Below are 17,582 nucleotides of genomic sequence, written 5' to 3' on the forward strand. Positions count from 1 at the left end.
TCCACAGCCTTAGAGAGCTCTACACTTCACTCTGAAATGCAAATAGCCTTAATAGCAAAAAAATACCCACTACTGTCAGCGGCTGGGTCAGAAAATTGCACCCAAATCCCACTGGTCTCAGGATCTGGCCATAATGATCCATTTATTCTTAACATCTAGGCCAGAGATCGGCAACCTTTGTCACACAGCTCATCAGGGAAATCCGCTGATGGGCCGGGATGGTTTGTTTACCTGCAACGTCTGCAGATTCGGCTGATCGCAACTCCCATTGGCCACGGTTCGCCGTTCCAGGCCAACGGGGGCTGCAGGAAGCGACGGGCAGCACGTCCCTTGGCCCCCGCCACTTCCCGCAGCCTCTATTGTCCTGGAACAGCGAACCACAGCCAGTGGGAGCTGCGATCGGCCAAACCTGCGGATGCTGCAGGTAAACAAACCATCCCGACCCGCCAGTGGATTTCCCTGATGGTCCGCGTGTCAAAGGTTGCCAATCCCTGATCTAGGCTTAACTATCAGTTCTCTATATCTACAAAATGAACTTTTAGGTCTTGAAACAGTATTAGTTACTTCAAAATGCAAGAGCCCACCTGCTTATCAACACAGGTCATGGGGAACAAATCACTCTAAATTACTGCTTTTTGTACATGTTCCCCATTGAAAATAGGAGTCTTCCTCAATTTTCAAAGTCCTGCACGGAATTCCTCCAGGCTCCCTGAAAAAGTCTCTCTCTCCACAACCTCTCATGACAGCTTTGTTCCAAATATGTCAACCAACAGGGAGCCACAGAACCTTAACAGGAGATAGAGATTGTAGAACTCACCGCCAGAAGTAGTAAAAAATGATCACTAGACTCCACTGCATTCAGATGGAATGCAAAACACCTCTTGCCTAAGCTGTCTAACAATGGTATCTTTTTGCATTCCAACACTCTCATTCTTCTATTTTCAATAATAATTTAAAAGCTCAAGCTGGCTTTTGCAGTCAAAAAAGAGTTACCATTTTTACTCTTGGAAGGTGCTCAGATACTTTGGTAATGGGTGCTAATATGTGATCATAAGTAGGTATAGAAGTACACAGTATTTTAATAAAGTTAGTATGAAACAATATAATGCTATTCCTACATTGAGTATTTCTCTAGGTAATTTTCCTCATTAATTTGTAAGTATTATAAACCCACTCACTTCCATCCTGCAAGTATAGAATAGAAGCTTTCCATGAAAAAACACATTTCAGAGTTACTTGCTTTATATCAGTTATAGCCAGGGGTGCTGGAACAATTTGTATAGTGGGGGTGCTAAGAGCCATTGCACCAAATTGTAAACCTTGTATATTGGGGTTGGCAACCTTTCAGAAGTGGTGTGCCGAGTCTTCATTTATACTCTCTAATTTAAGTCTTTGCATGCCGGTAATACACTTTAACGTTTTTTAGAAGGTCTCTCTATAAGTCTATAATATATAACCAAACTACAGTTATATGTAAAGTAAATGAGGTTTTCAAAATGTTTCAGAAGCTTTATTTAAAATTAAATTAAAATGCAGATCTTATCAGTTTAGTGTGTTCCTTGCCCTTGCTTTTCCTTGCTGAGTTTTCCAATGTCTGGCACATATTTGGATAGTTTAAGCTGCACACGGGCTTCTGAGTTAACCGGCTCCTAAAGGGACAGAGGACAGATTTCATGTGTGAAAATACCTGTTCACACAGGTATGTGGATCAAATGCTGAAAGCATTGCAAACGCAATTTTCTTCATCAGTTAAATTTCGCTGGCAGGGACGTTCAGCAGGTCAGAATAGAGGCTCCATGATCTCTCTCGGTAGCTTCAAGTGGGCTCCGCAGATCCACAAACTTTGATGTCCACAATTCTGAGCTTTTTAACGGAATGAGTTGCATTTCGAAATCTTCAACCCCCATCCACTGAAATACAGACAAATCCAAGTCGCTTTCATTGAACTTTTCAGGTTTAATTAGAAAAAAAAGCATTGGGCCAAATCGCTGGAAATCTTGAAATCTGTCAGAAAATTCTGATTCTAGTTCTTGCATGTACTTTCCAATCTCATAGACATTGATAGTGCAATGTGTCGATAGTTCTTTTATGAGTTGGAAGTAGCGGAAAGTAGAAGTTTGAATATCCCTGGAAAAAACTGCTAGTTTCACAACAAATGCTTTCCAGGCTTCATAAAGATCCAGAACTGTTTGCCCTGCACTTTGGAGGGGTTGAGTTCGTTTAGGTGAGCAGTGATATCAGTTAGAAACATGAGATTACACAGCCATTTGTCATCATCCTGTTCAGGGTAGTTTTGTTCTTTTTCTGACAAAAAGGTCTTGATTGCATCAAAACAGTTTACAAAGCGCACCAAAACCTTGCCGCGACTTAGCCACTGAATGTTGCTGTGAAGTGGGATGTTGTTATAAGCACTGTCCATCTCTTCTAGCAGTGCTTGAAACTGTCCGAGTCAAAACAGATTGAGCAACAAGGAAATTCACAATTCGCACCACTGTATTCATCACATTATTAAGCTCTGAATTAGAAATTTTAGCACACAGGTTTCCTTGATGGATGATACAGTGAAATTTGACTGTCGGACAGCCAATTTGATCTTCAAGTAACTTTACAAATCCCTTCTGTTTTCTGACCATGGCAGGAGCACCATCTGTTGTCACACAAAATATTTTTCTGATGTCAACTCCTAATTCTTCAAAACGGTTTACAAAACTTTCCAGTATACTTTCCCCCTTTGTTGTGCCATGCTGGGGTTTTAGGCAACCAAGTTCCTCTTGGATTTCATCAGAAGCACAATATCTTAAAACAACTGCCAAACGTGGAACGGCGTTTATATCCACGTTCTCATCAACTGCACCACTAAACACTGCTGTGTCTTTCAATGCAGTCGTCTTCTTTTCCTTAATGTTTTCTGCCATTTCACATATGCATCTCTCAACTGTTCTGGCAGAGATGGGCAGTTCTTTTATTCTAGATATGATTGTATCTTTATTTGGCAAATCATTGAACAAAATCTCCGAACTGCTGAGGAAAAAGTTCTTTTATATATTCCCCATATGTAAACAGCTGTCCGTTTTTTGCAATGCACTGTGCAATCTTGTAACTTCCTTCTGTAGCTTGATTTTTACTTACACTTAAGCTTTTAAAAACACTGCTTTGCTTCTCATTGGCTGCTACTGCCTTTTTGATTGATTCAGTCTTGTCTGCTTCGTCAAGAAAGGTTTTCTCGTGCTTCGTTTCAAAACGTCAAACACTTGATGTGCGACAAACCACACTTTCATAACAGAAAGCACAAATAGCACAGTCCTTCTTTTCAATAAATCCAAATGAGTCTGTCCAAGCAGGCTGAAATGATCAGACATCTAGCTTCGCTGTCTTAGGAGCTGCCATTTTGTCAAATGTTCCCTTCAACTCTCAGTGGGAAAAAAATGGTGATAGAAGGCAGGCACAAGGTCTGATATAAGCAATTTTAAGATAGGGGTGCTGAGCTGCACCCCTTTGCCTCGTGTGCAACCCTCACTGTCCCAGGCTGGGGACAGTTGGCCGCAGGGGGGAGGCTGCAGAGCACTGATCCAAGGCCAGGAGCAAAGCCCAGGGTGGCCTGCTGGGAGTTCAGGCCGGAAAGCAGGCTGAGCAAGGCTGGAGATCCAGACCCTGGCTGGCAGGAGGTCAGCGGCTGGAACCCCAGATCGGCAGCTGAGATGAGTGGAGCTGGCGGCTGGTAGAGCTGAGCAGGGCTGTAGGCCTGGACTCTGTCTGGCAGAGGGCCTGTGCTGGAACTCCAACCAGAAGCAAGATGAGTGGGGCTGTGGTGGCAGGGATACTGGCTGGCAAGGGGCCAGCAGCCGGAACCCCAGAGCAGCGAGTGAGCGGCTCAGCCCGCCGCTGCTCTGGGGTTTCAGCCCCAAGCTCCTGCCAGACGGGGTCTCAGCCCCCTGCCAGCCTGGGGTTCCTTCACCCAGGCCGGCTGCGGGCACTGAGTGAGACCGGCAGCCAGACCCTGGCTGGCAAGGGGCCAGCAGCGGGAACCCCAGAACGGCGGTGGGCTGAGTGGCTCAGCTGCGCCGCGTGCCATCAAAAATTGGCTCGCGTTCCACCTTTGGCACGTGTGCTGTAGGTTGCCAACCCGTTGTATATGATGGAAACCACTTCAAGGAGGGGTTATAGACAATTATTTCTGAAAAATTTGGGGTGGGAGGGAGGCAGAAAAGCTAGAGTAGAAGTCTGGAGCAAATTGTTGCTCTGAGCCAAATCTCATGTCTTTCAAAAAAGTCTGAAATAGAAAACAGTAAATTATTGGGAACTTTTAAGGGCAAAAGTAAGTACAAATGACTCTTCTTATAATATAGTTAGATGTTCTTTCCAATCCTTATCTTCTCAAAATAAATATCCACTTCTATCAAATTAATTTAAGCCTCCTTCCTGCTATTGCTGCCATTGCAGTTTAATATTTCAACTACTGTATGTAAAGAAATTCTGCCTGATTCAATTACAAACTAGCCCCTCACCTCTAAATCATGTTCTCTGGTTCAAAAATGAGTTACTACACCAAATGGCTAATTAACATACTTTCTGGATTTTAAGATGACCATGAAATTTTCCCATAACCAAGTTACCGTATTGGCCAAGTCAAGCTAGTAATTCTTGCAAGTTAAACCTCCCAATCCAGGAAACATTTTGGTTGTCCTTTAATGGTTTCTCTACAATGCAGAGACCAAAATTATACTAAATATTCTAAACGCTCAATCACTAGTGCCTTATATAGTGTAGTGGCAAGAATAATTTGTGTTGATTGTGATCTTGGCACTCTCCCTGTTTCCCAGAAGATGCTTAAGTGCTGCATTACTTTGCGTATTGTATTACCAAGGTACAACTAGGCAAAAGCAAGCTGGTGCTGTCTCGCTAATAGAGAAGTTTTCCATATCAGTTCCCTATCCTTATTGCATATACCTCACATTCAACTGGTTGGGAATATAAACAGCACTCCATTCTAGAGGTGTGAGAGGCTTTTCTTCAAGGTATGGGGTATCATTTTTTTTGTTCAAGCATAATTCCAGATACTGTCTCATAAGAAAGGAAGAATGATTTTGGTCTCATATCAACATGTTAAAAACAAAGGAAGCTATAATAAAGACTGGAAAAAGTTCCTTTGCTTGTCAGCATGGAACAATGTGAAGATTCCAATGACCTTTCTTGTAGCACAAATCCAATTTATGGGGATAGAAATCTCACATCTCTACCTTGGCATAGTGGGAGGGTCATAACAGTGATATAAAATAGTTTAGTTTTCTCTACTAAAACATAACTGTTTAAACCAATAAAGAATTAATGCTGCTTTTATTCACTCAAATGTCTTCAGTACTTATAAAGTGTTGTACTGTTTATGCAGAATCCATTTAGAATGCAAGGATGTGACTTACAAATGTCTTTGAATCATTCACATAAATATGCATGTATGCCATTTATAACAGTAGCCTTGATGAGAACACAGTGTAGCTGGCTGCAAGAAACGCTTAAGAGGCTTACATTAAAACAGAATATAGAACAGTGGTTAGAAATCACAAAACAGATGACACCTTATTCTGATAATCTGGTGATAAAAACTGTAGGATATGATGTATAGGTAGTAGAGTTACCACTTTACTATACAGACTGAACAATATACTTCAGATATTGTTCAGTTTTAGCAGACAATACCTGTAGTAGGTCATCTGTAACAGTCAAAATTAAATGAAGTTATGACTGATTTCTAAATTGTTTCAATATTCACTTAAACAAGAAATGTTAAGATTTCAGATTTTAGTTTTTATTCCAGTGGTACTTTAAATCTTTTTTAAAACTGGTAAGCCTGCAATTTGACAAAGAAATTAGTCTCAAGCCCCATAGATATAATCTCCTTACTTTAACTATAAATGTTGACCATTACTTGAAATAAAAGTACACAAAATAGTGGAATACAGTGAGCACTGTTTTACAGTTTGGCCAGTTTGAAGAATTCTTATAGTCCCAGAGATATTAACTAACAATAGGTACAAGGGCCAAAAAAGTATGAAAAGTATGTTTAAGACTATGCGGTCCCTTTAAACCTATCACAGGTGTAGAACAGAATACTGCTTGTCTGGCCATTGAGCCAGCAACTCCTTGGTTCTTCTGTAAAGGTGTGCCAGTGAAATTGTAGTGAGAAAATCCCATCTTTGATGGGAAATGAAGAAAACATTTATCTCAGTTTGTTTGGAAATAAAATACAGTAACTTCTCACTTAAAGTCGCCCCGGTTAATGCTGTTACGTTGCTGATCAATTAGGGAACATGCTCGTTTAAAGTTGTGCAATGCTCCCTTCTAACATTGTTTGACAGCTGCCTGCTTTGTCCAATGCTTGCAGGAAGAGCAGCCCGTTGTAGCTAGCTGGTGGGGGCTTGGAACCAGGGTGGACCGGCAGCCCCCCCATTAGCTCCCCGCTCTCCTAAGCTCCCTGTGCAGCAGCTGCCCAGCAGGCTAGCAATTGCAGTTGTCCCTCCCCCCACTGCCATGTGCTGCTCCTGCCCACTGCCTTGGAGCTGCTCCCCGAGACTCCTGCTTGCTGTGCAGGAGGGAGAGGGGAAGGGGGGCTAATGTAAGGGTATCCCCCTCCCCCCCTGCTCCTGCACCTCACTTACCCCATCTTCCATAGAACAGGGGGGACACACGACAGGGCTCAGGACAGAGGGAGCTTGCTGGCAGCAGCTGCGGTCTCAGCAAGCTGATCTAATTAACAAGGCAGTGTACTTAAAGGGGAAATGCGCATCTCTCTCACACACACACACACACACACACACACACACACACACACACACACAGTGTGTGTCTGTCTGCGATGTGCTCTCCCCTATCTCCATTCATGCTGCTTTGTAGACTGAGAGAGTTAACCCTTGAGGGCTCAGCCAATTGCTAGTTCATCATTTAGCAGTAAGGCATTCCCTGAAAAATATCCCACCCTCTGACTCCTCCACCTCAACCAGTATTAAATTGTTTAAAACTTATAGTTAGTGTGTGTGTGTGTGTGTGTCTTTTGTCTAGTGAAAAAAAATTCCCTGGAACCTAACTCCCTCATTTACAGTAATTCTTACTGGGAAATTGGATTCACTCGTTTCGCTTAAAGTTGCATTTAACATAACTACAACGTTAAGTGAGAAGTTACTGTATCACCTATTTGAAGGTGGTTAGTGGTTTAGAATATTAGAAGACATTCACAGTAAAACAGATTATTAAGCAGAGTATTAGAGTGGCTAAATGGTGAGAAGTCATCATTACTGCAGTCTGATTCCCATGCGCAGACCTCTCAGCCAAGTGAAGTTCTGTTGAAGTAAAGCGAGCATTACAATCCACCCAGACTGATGCAGCTATAGGATTGGGGGCCATAATGTCTAAAACACAAATATTTGCTTAGTTAAGAAGTTGGTGAATTCTGTATTTTATCATCGAAGATCATCAGAATTTAAGAATAAGCCATTTTGCAAAGAACAGCCTAAAAGCCTATTGCACACATTAAGTTACTGAATTCTCATTTGCAATACAGAATTGGATACTTGCCCAAGACATCTGATAAAAGAAACAAATTGGAAAAACAACTGGCAAACCCCATAAACAAAATTTTACTGACAAAAATCATTGAATTGAATCAAATCAAAAATCAGAATTTAGAAATTAGGCAGAGGGCTGTTACGCCTACAAATATACAGACATGCTCCTGAGGAACTCAACCCAGAAATGGCACAACAGAACGTATTTTTCATATTCAGTGTTTATACAAGACAAATACGTAACTACTATCTGGTCACTTTCTCAAAAGATGTTGCAAACTCGTTTGTCTGAACTAAATGAAAAGGTCTCAGATTTAACTGAAATTGAATTTATCTGCTTGGGTTGCAGAAATCCTGGCACCGGTAAAGTAGTACACCGTTTGCCTGTAATGGTTGTTGCCTTTTTTTCATGCAATCAACCACCTGTCAAGGCAAATCCACAGGGTTTTCACGTAGTCACAGACATTAGGGATAAATCAGGACATTCTATACTGATACTAGCTATCAGTGCCAATACCACCATGTTCTCTCTGAGAGAAGAGGTCCCTTTAATTCACAGCAATGGCAATGTCTATTCAGAGAGAATACACCTCCTTATCCCCCATCACTGTGGTACTGAGAAATCATGTCCACCCTCTAGACAGACAAAATTTGAACCCCATACTGATAGGATCATCCTTCCAGTTGTGAGTGGCCTAAAAGCTGGAATCCTCTTACAAGAGAAGAGAAATTAAGAGTCCATTGTTGAGATTAGAAAGGAGGAAAGCAATCACTGAACACTCTCAAAGGAAACAATGGCAAAGTACGTGTAAAAATTACCACACCCACTGCAGCCTAAATAACAACCCACATCAGACCTTGTAACGACATTTACACTCTCAGATACCATCACACATCCAAAGCATCCTGTTGGTGCTATACTAGTAATTACAATATACATAATTTTTACTTCAAATGCACAAGTTACGACGTTAGCACCTGCACAGGGTGGGTGAGAAAGTGGCTTGCTTGCCATGTAAGAAGAGATTCCTATACGGTGTCATGCTTCCAAAGGCATCTATTGGGGTGTGAGGGGGTAATCTGGTGCTCAGTGGTGCCCTTTTAAAAATATAAGAACAGCCATACTGGGTAAGACCAAAGGTCCATCTGGCCCAGTATCCTGTTCTCCAACAGTGGCCAATGCCACGTGCCCCAGAGAAAATGAACAGAACAAGTAATCACCAAGTAATCCATCCCTTGACACCCATTCCCAGCTTCTGGCCAACAGAGGCTAGGGACACCATCCCTGCCCATTCTGGCTAATAGCCATTGATGGACCTATCCTCCAGGAGCTTATCTAGTTCTTTTTTGAACCCTGTTATAGTCTTGGCCTTCACATCCTCTGGCAAGGAGTTCTGCAGGTTGACTGTGCGTTGTGTGAAAAAATACTTCCTTTTGTTTTAAACCTGCTGCCTATTAATTTCCCTTGGTGAGCCCTACTTCTTGTGTTATGAGAAGGAGTAAATAACACTTCCTTATTTACTTTCTCCACAACAGTCATGATTTTATAGATCTAGATCTACCTTTAGTTGTCTCTCTTCCAAACTGAAAAGTCCCAGTTTTATTAATCACTCCTCATACGGAAGCCATTCCATACCCCATCTCATTTCTGTTGCCCTTTTCTGAACCTTTTCCAATTCCAATATATCTTTGAGATGGGGTGACCACATCTACACACAGTATTCAAGATATGGGCGTACCATGGATTTATATAGAAGCAATATGATATTTTCTGTCTTATTATCTATTCCTTTCTTAAGGACTCCCAACATTCTGTTCGCTTTTTTGACTGCTGCTGCACATGAAGTGGATGTTTTCCAAGAACTATCCACAATGATCTTGAGTGGTAACAGCCAATTTAGACCCCATAATTTTATACATATCATTGGGATTATGTTTTCCAATGTGCATTACTTTGCATTTATCAACATTGAATTTAATCTGTTTCACCATTTTGTTGACCAGTCACCCAGTTTTGAGAGATCCTTTTGTAGCTCATTGCAGTCTGCCTGGGACTTCAGAATTTTTGCATCATTTGAAATTTTGCCACCTCACTGTTTACCCCCTTTTCCAGATCATTTATGAATAAACTGAATAGGACTAGGTCCAGTACAGACCCCTGAGGGACACCACTATTTACCTCTCTCCATTCTGAAAACTGGCCATTTATTCCTACCCTTTGTTTCCTATCTTTTAACCAGTTACCATAAGAGAACCTTCCTTCTTATCCCATGACAGTTTGCTTAAGAGCCTTTGCACTAGTCGGACTCCCTTGCCCCTCTAGAAACACGTACCCTAGTAACATGATTAACCATCCTATTAGCCAGACTTTGAAGCGAAGGAAATGAGTGTCACTGTCATGGCCCCAGCAATGTTACTACAACAAGAGGACTGCTGTGTATTGTCAGAGAAGTATTATCAACAAGTTTTTATTTTAGAATCAATGCCTCTCTATCTTAATTATTTTCAGGGACTGTGTGTAGTACAGAAGTACAAGACTTTTTGAAGTAAGAATCCAGAACTGTAGTAGTTGTACATTCTGTGACCAATGCAGTATCAGGACTCAGAAAACTGGCTCAACATGGAATGTTTAATGCAATTGCTATTTATGTTGCACTGTGAATTTGGGTTTCCAAATACTGTAGAGATTTTGTGAAGAGAAAGGAAGGACATGTCTTTATTCCTTCTCCAGTATGAATGAGAATAGGATTTAATATAAAGCAATATAATGATGTAGTGTCATTGCTTTTAGAATGAGCAGGACTCTTCTATGAGAGCAAACAATTATGTCACATCAGCTTGTGATTACCAGTTTGGATTTGTTCTGTCTGAGGGGCAAGTCCTTGAGTCTGCTTTTGAAATTGAAAACAAATCAATAAAATCTTCACAGCAGCCATGGAGATTTGCCCCACAGATGGGAGGAAAATTCTTCACAGTTAGCCTGTAGGGCTAGCCTGGTTGCTTGCCTATCTTTTCTTATGGGTTTGATTATTTGTTGTGTTTATAGGTTTATATTAGACTATTTTGGCTGTAATGCAAGGGACCTACAGGCCACATCCTCTAGCTAAGCCTAAAAGTGTTTGGGACTTTTCACCTAGATACATAGGGATGAGCTAAAGCATAAGGTCCATATATGGTTGCGAACTTTAACATAGATAGATAAAGGATGCATTCAAGCAAGGTGGTATATGCAGGCTACCTAGTTCATACTCTCTTTAAACTTAAACAGGTACAACACAATTTGGAACTTAGAAAGAACTGGTTAGGACAGAAATAACAGATGTGAGAATGAGCTAATGTCATTAATATGTATCAAGTATCAAAGGGGTAGCCGTGTTAGTCTGGATCTGTAAAAAGCAACAGAGAGTCCTGTGGCACCTTTAAGACTAACAGATGTATTGGAGCATAAACTTTCGTGGGTGAATACCCACTTCGTCAGACATATTCACTCACGAAAGCTTATGCTCCAATACATCTGTTAGTCTTAAAAGTGCCACAGGACCCTCTGTTGATTAATATGTATATATAATGTCATCAGTACTACAAACATACCAGCCTATGGAGTAAGTGTACCCTAACATTTTGTGGGTGGGGAAACTAAGTTTGAGCATTTGAGCCCTCCTTCTCTACTCAAGGTCTATAAGAGAGGTGACCCACCACACCAAGGAAGCTTCTAAGCTTCAAGACTTCTTCGTTCTTAGTTCCCCTTTTGTTTATTAGTGTATTCGTCTGTTAGTTCTTAATTATAAATTTTAAGTCAGTTAAGTTAGCTTTGATAGCTTCTAGCTCTTTAACTTCTCCTAAGCTTTGCACGTCCCACTCAAGAATTGAGGAACCTGAACTCTCTTGGCATGCCAGAGGTGAGGCTGGTCCTTTGTCTCTTTGTCACCAGGTTATCAAGGAAGAGTGCGAGTTAATTAATCAAAAGCTTTATAGTACATAATATCACATGTACCTTTAGAACAATATTATTGCCTTTTAATTCTGATTATTTTACCATTTGATTACTATTCCATTTATCTCAATAAAAAAAAATCTTTAAGCTTACATTTGTCTCAGTGTGAACATCCTTGTCATACATCCAGAGGGTCCTTGCAAACTCTGTGTAGCCTGATTCTGGGACAAGAATCTTATCTTCTGATCAAATATGGGTTATAGGCTCACCAATTAATCTAACATAATAATATTAACCTCCAAAATCAGGCAACAATAGTGATTATGAAAGAATTCTTACAGCTGTTTTTGAAGAAGCTGATATTGGCCCAAGAACCAAACTGAAAGTGCATATTCGCCTTCTTGCATAGTCGCCAGACTTATTTTTATTCTAATTACGCATCTAGGAAATTACCAATACAGAAATAATTATTAACTTTCATGTGTCTTTGTGGAATCTTCATTCATTTCAATAATCATGACCATCAGCTGATAACTGTGTTCTTCATATTATATTGTCATTGCATGACCCCAAATATTCAATATGAAAAGGCTATCTAGTAAGCAATTATCAGACAGACACAAAGGGCAGAGTACTGTGATGTTGCATTCTATATGATTTTACGAAAATATGCTAATGTAACTGGAATATGCTTCATGCAAAAGGTCTCTTGTAAAGTATCATTACAAAGTTTATAATCTACTGAGTGTGATCATCCTATTTGTATAAATGTACCACTCTTATCTAAAACTAGAAATATGAAATATAACTCTGAGGGCCTAATGTAATTATGCAAAGTGTGGGCCATTAATGGTGGTTTGGAATCTTGACTCCCATTAACCAGGACAATTGACTGCAAATGGCTCTGTTCTACCTGAGAGTCTTCCTGTAAACCTGTGTACTGGTAAGTGGGTAATGAAGTCTTACAGTGACATGTGATCATGTCACCTGAACTGTAATCCATCTTTAACCTGGTGCTTTTCCACTGAGAAGGGGGCGTGGGGGTGGGAACCCCGAGAGACAAAGGATTCCTGCCTTATGCAAAAGATATATAAGTAGGTGGAACAGGAAAAAGGGGAGAGCCATCATGAAGAATCCCCTACCAACCACCTGAGCTGGAACAAGAGCTGTACTGGGGAAAGAATTGTGCCAAGGCCTGGAAGGTGTCCAGTCTGAGGAAAAAAAAAACTTACTGAAGCATTTCTAAGGGTGAGGTTATCAGTATTCAGTTTGATTAGACATAGATTTGCATGTTTTACTTTATTTTGCTTGGTGACTTACTGTGTTCTGTCTGTTACTACCTGGAACCACTTAAATCCTACTTTCTGTATTTAATAAAATCACTTTTTACTTATTAATTAACCCAGAGTATGGGGGCAAACAGTTGTGCATACCCCTCTATCAGTGTTATAGAGGGCGAACAATTCATAAGTTTACCCTGTATAAGCTTTATACAGGGTAAAACGGATTTATTTGGGTTTAGACCCCATTGGGAGTTGAGCATCTGAGTGTTAAAGACAAGAACACTTCTGTAAGCTGCTTTCAGTTAAGTCTGCATCTTTGGGGCAAGTAATTCAGACCCTGGGGCTTTGTTGGAGCAGACGGGCGTGTCTGGCTCAAGAGGACAGGGTGCTGGGATCCCAAGCTGGCAGGGAAAGCAGGAGCAGAAATAGTCTTGGCACATCAGGTGGCAGCTCCCAAGGGGGGGGGGTTCTGTGATTCAACCCATCACAGTACTTTCTGTCAACTGTCTCACCTCAAGTTAAGTGTGTGGAGGACTGAAGTGCAAATTCCTTTAACCTACCTGTGACGCTGCACTCCATATGTTTTATGGAAATATGCTTATGAGTGTGAATATGATGTAACTGGAATATGCTTTATGCAAAAGGTCTCTTGTAAGGTATTATAACAAAGGCTATAACCTACTGAATATATTCCTCCTATTTGTATGCATGCATACTTCTTGTATCTAAAGCTTGAAATATGAAGTGTAACTTAGGTCCTATTGTAATTATGCAAAGTGTGGGCCATTAATGGTGGTTTAGAATATTGATGGCCCCAATTAACTAGGACAATTGGCTGTAAATTGTTTATTTACCTGCAAACCTTCCTGTGTATGTGTGGGCCAACCCAGGAAGAATGGAGACTAGGTGTCTTACAGTGACATGTGACCACGTCACACAATACTGGAATCCATCTTAATCCTTCTACTTTTCCATTGATTGGGGGAGGAAGAGACGACAAGCACAGACAGAAAATTCCTGCCTTGTGCCAAAGCTATAAAAGGGGGGGAAGCAGGACAAAAGAGGCGGCCAGTCACGAGAAAAGCCCTGCTTACCACCTAAGAGGTCTGGTGGAACTAACAAGGACTGTACCAGGGGAAAGGATTAGGCCCAGACTAGGAAGGAGCTTATTGGAACATCTTTGAGGGTGAGATATTATCTGTAATCAGTTTCTTAATGTATTAGGCTTAGACTTGCATGTTTTGTTTTATTTTGCTTTGTGACTTACTTTGTCCTGGCTGTTATTACTTGAAATCACTTAAATCCTACTTTTTATACTTAATAAAAATCACTTTTGTTTATTAATAAGCCCAGAGGAAGTGATTAATACCTGGGGGAGTAAACAGCTGTGCATATCTCTCAGTGTTATAGAGGGCGGACAATTTATGAATTTACCCTGGATAAGCTTTATACAGAGTAAAACAGATTTATTTGGGGTTTGGATCCCATTGGGAACTGGGTACTGGAGACAGGTAACCTGCTGAGCTATTTGCAGTTAAGTCTGCAGCTTTGGGGGTGTGGACTAGACCCTGGGTCTGTGTTGCAGCAGACTAGTGTGTGGCTCAACAAGACAGGGTTCTGGAGTCCCAGGCTGGCAGGGAAAACGGGCTCAGAGGTAATTTCAGCACATCAGGTGACAATCCCAAGGCGGTCTCTGTGACCGAACCCGTCACACTACCAACAAGTGTAATGGATCCCTTTTACAAATGCAGTGCTTGAAGTGACTTAATACTATTTTGAAAATGTATGTACAAATAAAAAAGGTAATGTAGCACATTTACTGGGTATTATTGCCATTGCTGGCCCATCATTGATAGCCAGTCAAAAAGTTCTACTTACAGTCAGTCCTTGTTAAATGTATGCCATAATATTTAACTTACCAGAATCTTAATTTCTGCTTTTTAAAAACAGATGAACTTTTACCCCCTTCTTCTAAACAGTCACACTGAAATGGCCTGTTCAATGCTACACTGCTCTAAAAGAAGAAATCTCTTCAAAAAAGTGTAAGAATGATTTGAGAATTTTCTAGTCTACAAAAATACAAGGCAAACAAAAGTGATGTTATTACAAGTCTACAGAAATGAGTTAGTATTAGATATTAAATTTACTATAAAAAAATATAAAAAGTCCTGCTTACCTGCAGAAGCATTGTGGGATCTCTCCTTGACCATACAAAGGAAACAAAAAGGGTGTATTGCCATAGCGGCCAAGACACTGAAGAAAGTGCTTTGTTGCCTTGAGCCCATCTATGGTGTCACTGTCAGCCTCCGACACCATTGCAATAGAATGCAGAATAAAGTGCTGCAAGTTAGATGTTAATTTCTGGGTTTTCAAGTATTCTGAAAATGTACATTCCTTGTAATCTATTACAGAAAAAAAAAATACAATTCAAGTAAAGGTTGCAATTTAACACTGCAATTTTTCTCCTAGTACAGTTCCAATTACAAGAAACATTCCTACATTTAAATATTTTTAAAAAGTGAACACACAAGAAAATATTACAGTTTAGTAATGACAACTTAATTTTTCAATGTGTCTGATTGGAAATGGGTAAGCCAAACGACGGAAGTTAAAAATGGATTGTCAGCCTTGACTTTGAATTAAAAAAGAATCTCATAAAAAATTAACTTTTAAGAATGACAGAAATCCACTGCCTGTGAAGAGACTCCAGTAGTCTGGAAGGTTTTACGAGAACAGAGTAGTAGTGACATACCTAAAAATGTTTTCATCTATTCAATGAGTTAGGCCTGATCTAAATATAATTTTTGTACAATTTGGCTATTTCTATTAGGGATACAGTTTTTTACCAAAACAGTGAAATTGGTACAACCCCTAGTATGGACAGTTATAGCAGCATAAAGGTGCCTTTACACTAGTATAGCTTATTCCCATAAGGGAAAAGGATAAGCTCAAGTGGGATGAGGCATCTTGAAACAAGTTGCATCACTTGGGAGATGTGAGTGTTGTAACATTTTAATTATATGGGTGTAGTTAAAGTATACAAGCCCTTAGAACAGCATTTTAATCCTGAATGCTGAACACTTGGAATATATTGTAAATGGCTGATTTATTATTCATAAAAAAGCAACAACTGAGTGGAGATGGGATGTACCAGGGAATGAAGAGCAGATGATTAGGATTTACTTTCCTTTTTTAAAAATTATTGTTGAGGCACTTGTAGATACACAAGTCCTTAAGAAGCTATCTGAAATGCAGATACTGCATGCCTGCAACACTTCTCATACTTAAAATAGAAAATTCAAATATTGGGCTAAATTTAATTACCACGGTTAATACATTTTTCTTTTTCTTTTAAATGGCACCCGCTGTATTTCAGCTACTCATGTCATTCTATATAATTAAGAAGTCTCTTTTCTTAGGCTTATTCTGGTCATTTCAAAATTCAGGACTATAATTCAGACATTTTCTACAGTGCAATGACAAAAGGATATTTTCTATTTGAGCTTCAGCCACTGTTTTATTACAAATATATTTTACTACCTATGTATAGCAATGCAACAAATCATAAAATACACTACATTTTCTTTTATTGTATTGTCTTTATAAAAAAAGGTAGCTCAGCCTTTCTCCATTTTAGGCTTCCTATATAATATTACATTTTAGAGAAAAAGCTTTTAAAAAAATTCCATGCACTCCCCATTGGAAAGCTGCCCTCCAAAACGAATATAATGTTCTCAAGAGGAGCAGCTTTAAAACTTCTCAAAAATTTCAATTAGTTAAGTTTAACTAAAAATATATCCAATTATTTCAAGGGCGGCTTTAAAATCTGGTAACAAAGTCTGTGTTACCATCTCTGGAAGTAAAATAAATCTAATGTCATGCCAGTATATGAATCAATGAATTGCATCTAAAATTGATGTGGTGTCTCCTTTTTGGTACCTAATAAATTTTCTAAATACCACCTTATATTCTTTCTCTGAGCACCTCTATTTCTTCCACCAGCAGCAAACCTGAAATTGCCTGTAATCTATAAAGCACTTTGGCCTAATGAGTTTTTACCTTCAGGATCTCTCAGAGTTCATCACTAGTCCGTCACATACTTCCCTCTGCTAGTTTTATCATTTCATTATCTATATTGACCAATTCTCTTTTTTCTGGCACGTGCTTGGCGTCTTGCCTGCTATCATTTCTGCCACCCAATCCAATGGTCATATTCAGCCAAAGCAACTCCAAATACACTCACCCTCCCTTAAACACATTCCAGTGTGACTAACGTACTCAAATACTTCCTTTGCTCAAAAGCAAAGCCATTTTACATTTTCTGTTGTCTATTAAGGCACTTGGATTCTTCAGTCTCTGAAATCTTTGTAATGTCTTAACTTCCTCTTTTTACTTTTGCCATTTTATTTTCCACATATTTTCTAACTCAGCCCATAAACTTTAGAGGGCACAGAATGCCTCAGGCAAACTACTCTCTCATTCCAGGTTTGGAGAGCATATCACTACATCCTTTGACACCTTCAGTAGCTTCCAGATAGTCACAAAATCCAAAATCCAATTCAAATTATCAAAAATAAGATGTATGCATTATCCAAAAGAGAAAAATTCATGTATAGCATATCATGTTAGCAAATACCTCAGTAAAAAGTTACTTTATAACATTTTGCAAACCAGCAGCAATATACTATGGAAAAAAGGGGGGGAAAAATAAGTGAAATTGAAAAAAATAAAGGAGTGGGAGTTTGAGAAGCAGAATTTAATATTGAAGTGAAAAGGTCAAAACATACTTTGAAACTTAATCCATAAAAG

General features: G+C 39.8%; 1 protein-coding gene across 1 annotated transcript in view; it reads right to left on the reverse strand.

The window, feature by feature from the left end:
* The window catches only part of CHM (CHM Rab escort protein), a 153,315-nt gene that overhangs the window by 74,098 nt on the left and 61,635 nt on the right, over positions 1 to 17,582 (reverse strand). The window contains exon 8 of the mRNA XM_054040368.1: positions 14,950 to 15,175. Coding sequence (XP_053896343.1) covers positions 14,950 to 15,175 — 226 coding nt within the window. The remainder of the gene's footprint in view (positions 1 to 14,949; positions 15,176 to 17,582) is intronic.

The sequence above is a fragment of the Malaclemys terrapin genome, chromosome 9 (genome assembly GCF_027887155.1).
Source record: "Malaclemys terrapin pileata isolate rMalTer1 chromosome 9, rMalTer1.hap1, whole genome shotgun sequence".
NCBI classification, from domain to species: domain Eukaryota; kingdom Metazoa; phylum Chordata; order Testudines; family Emydidae; genus Malaclemys; species Malaclemys terrapin.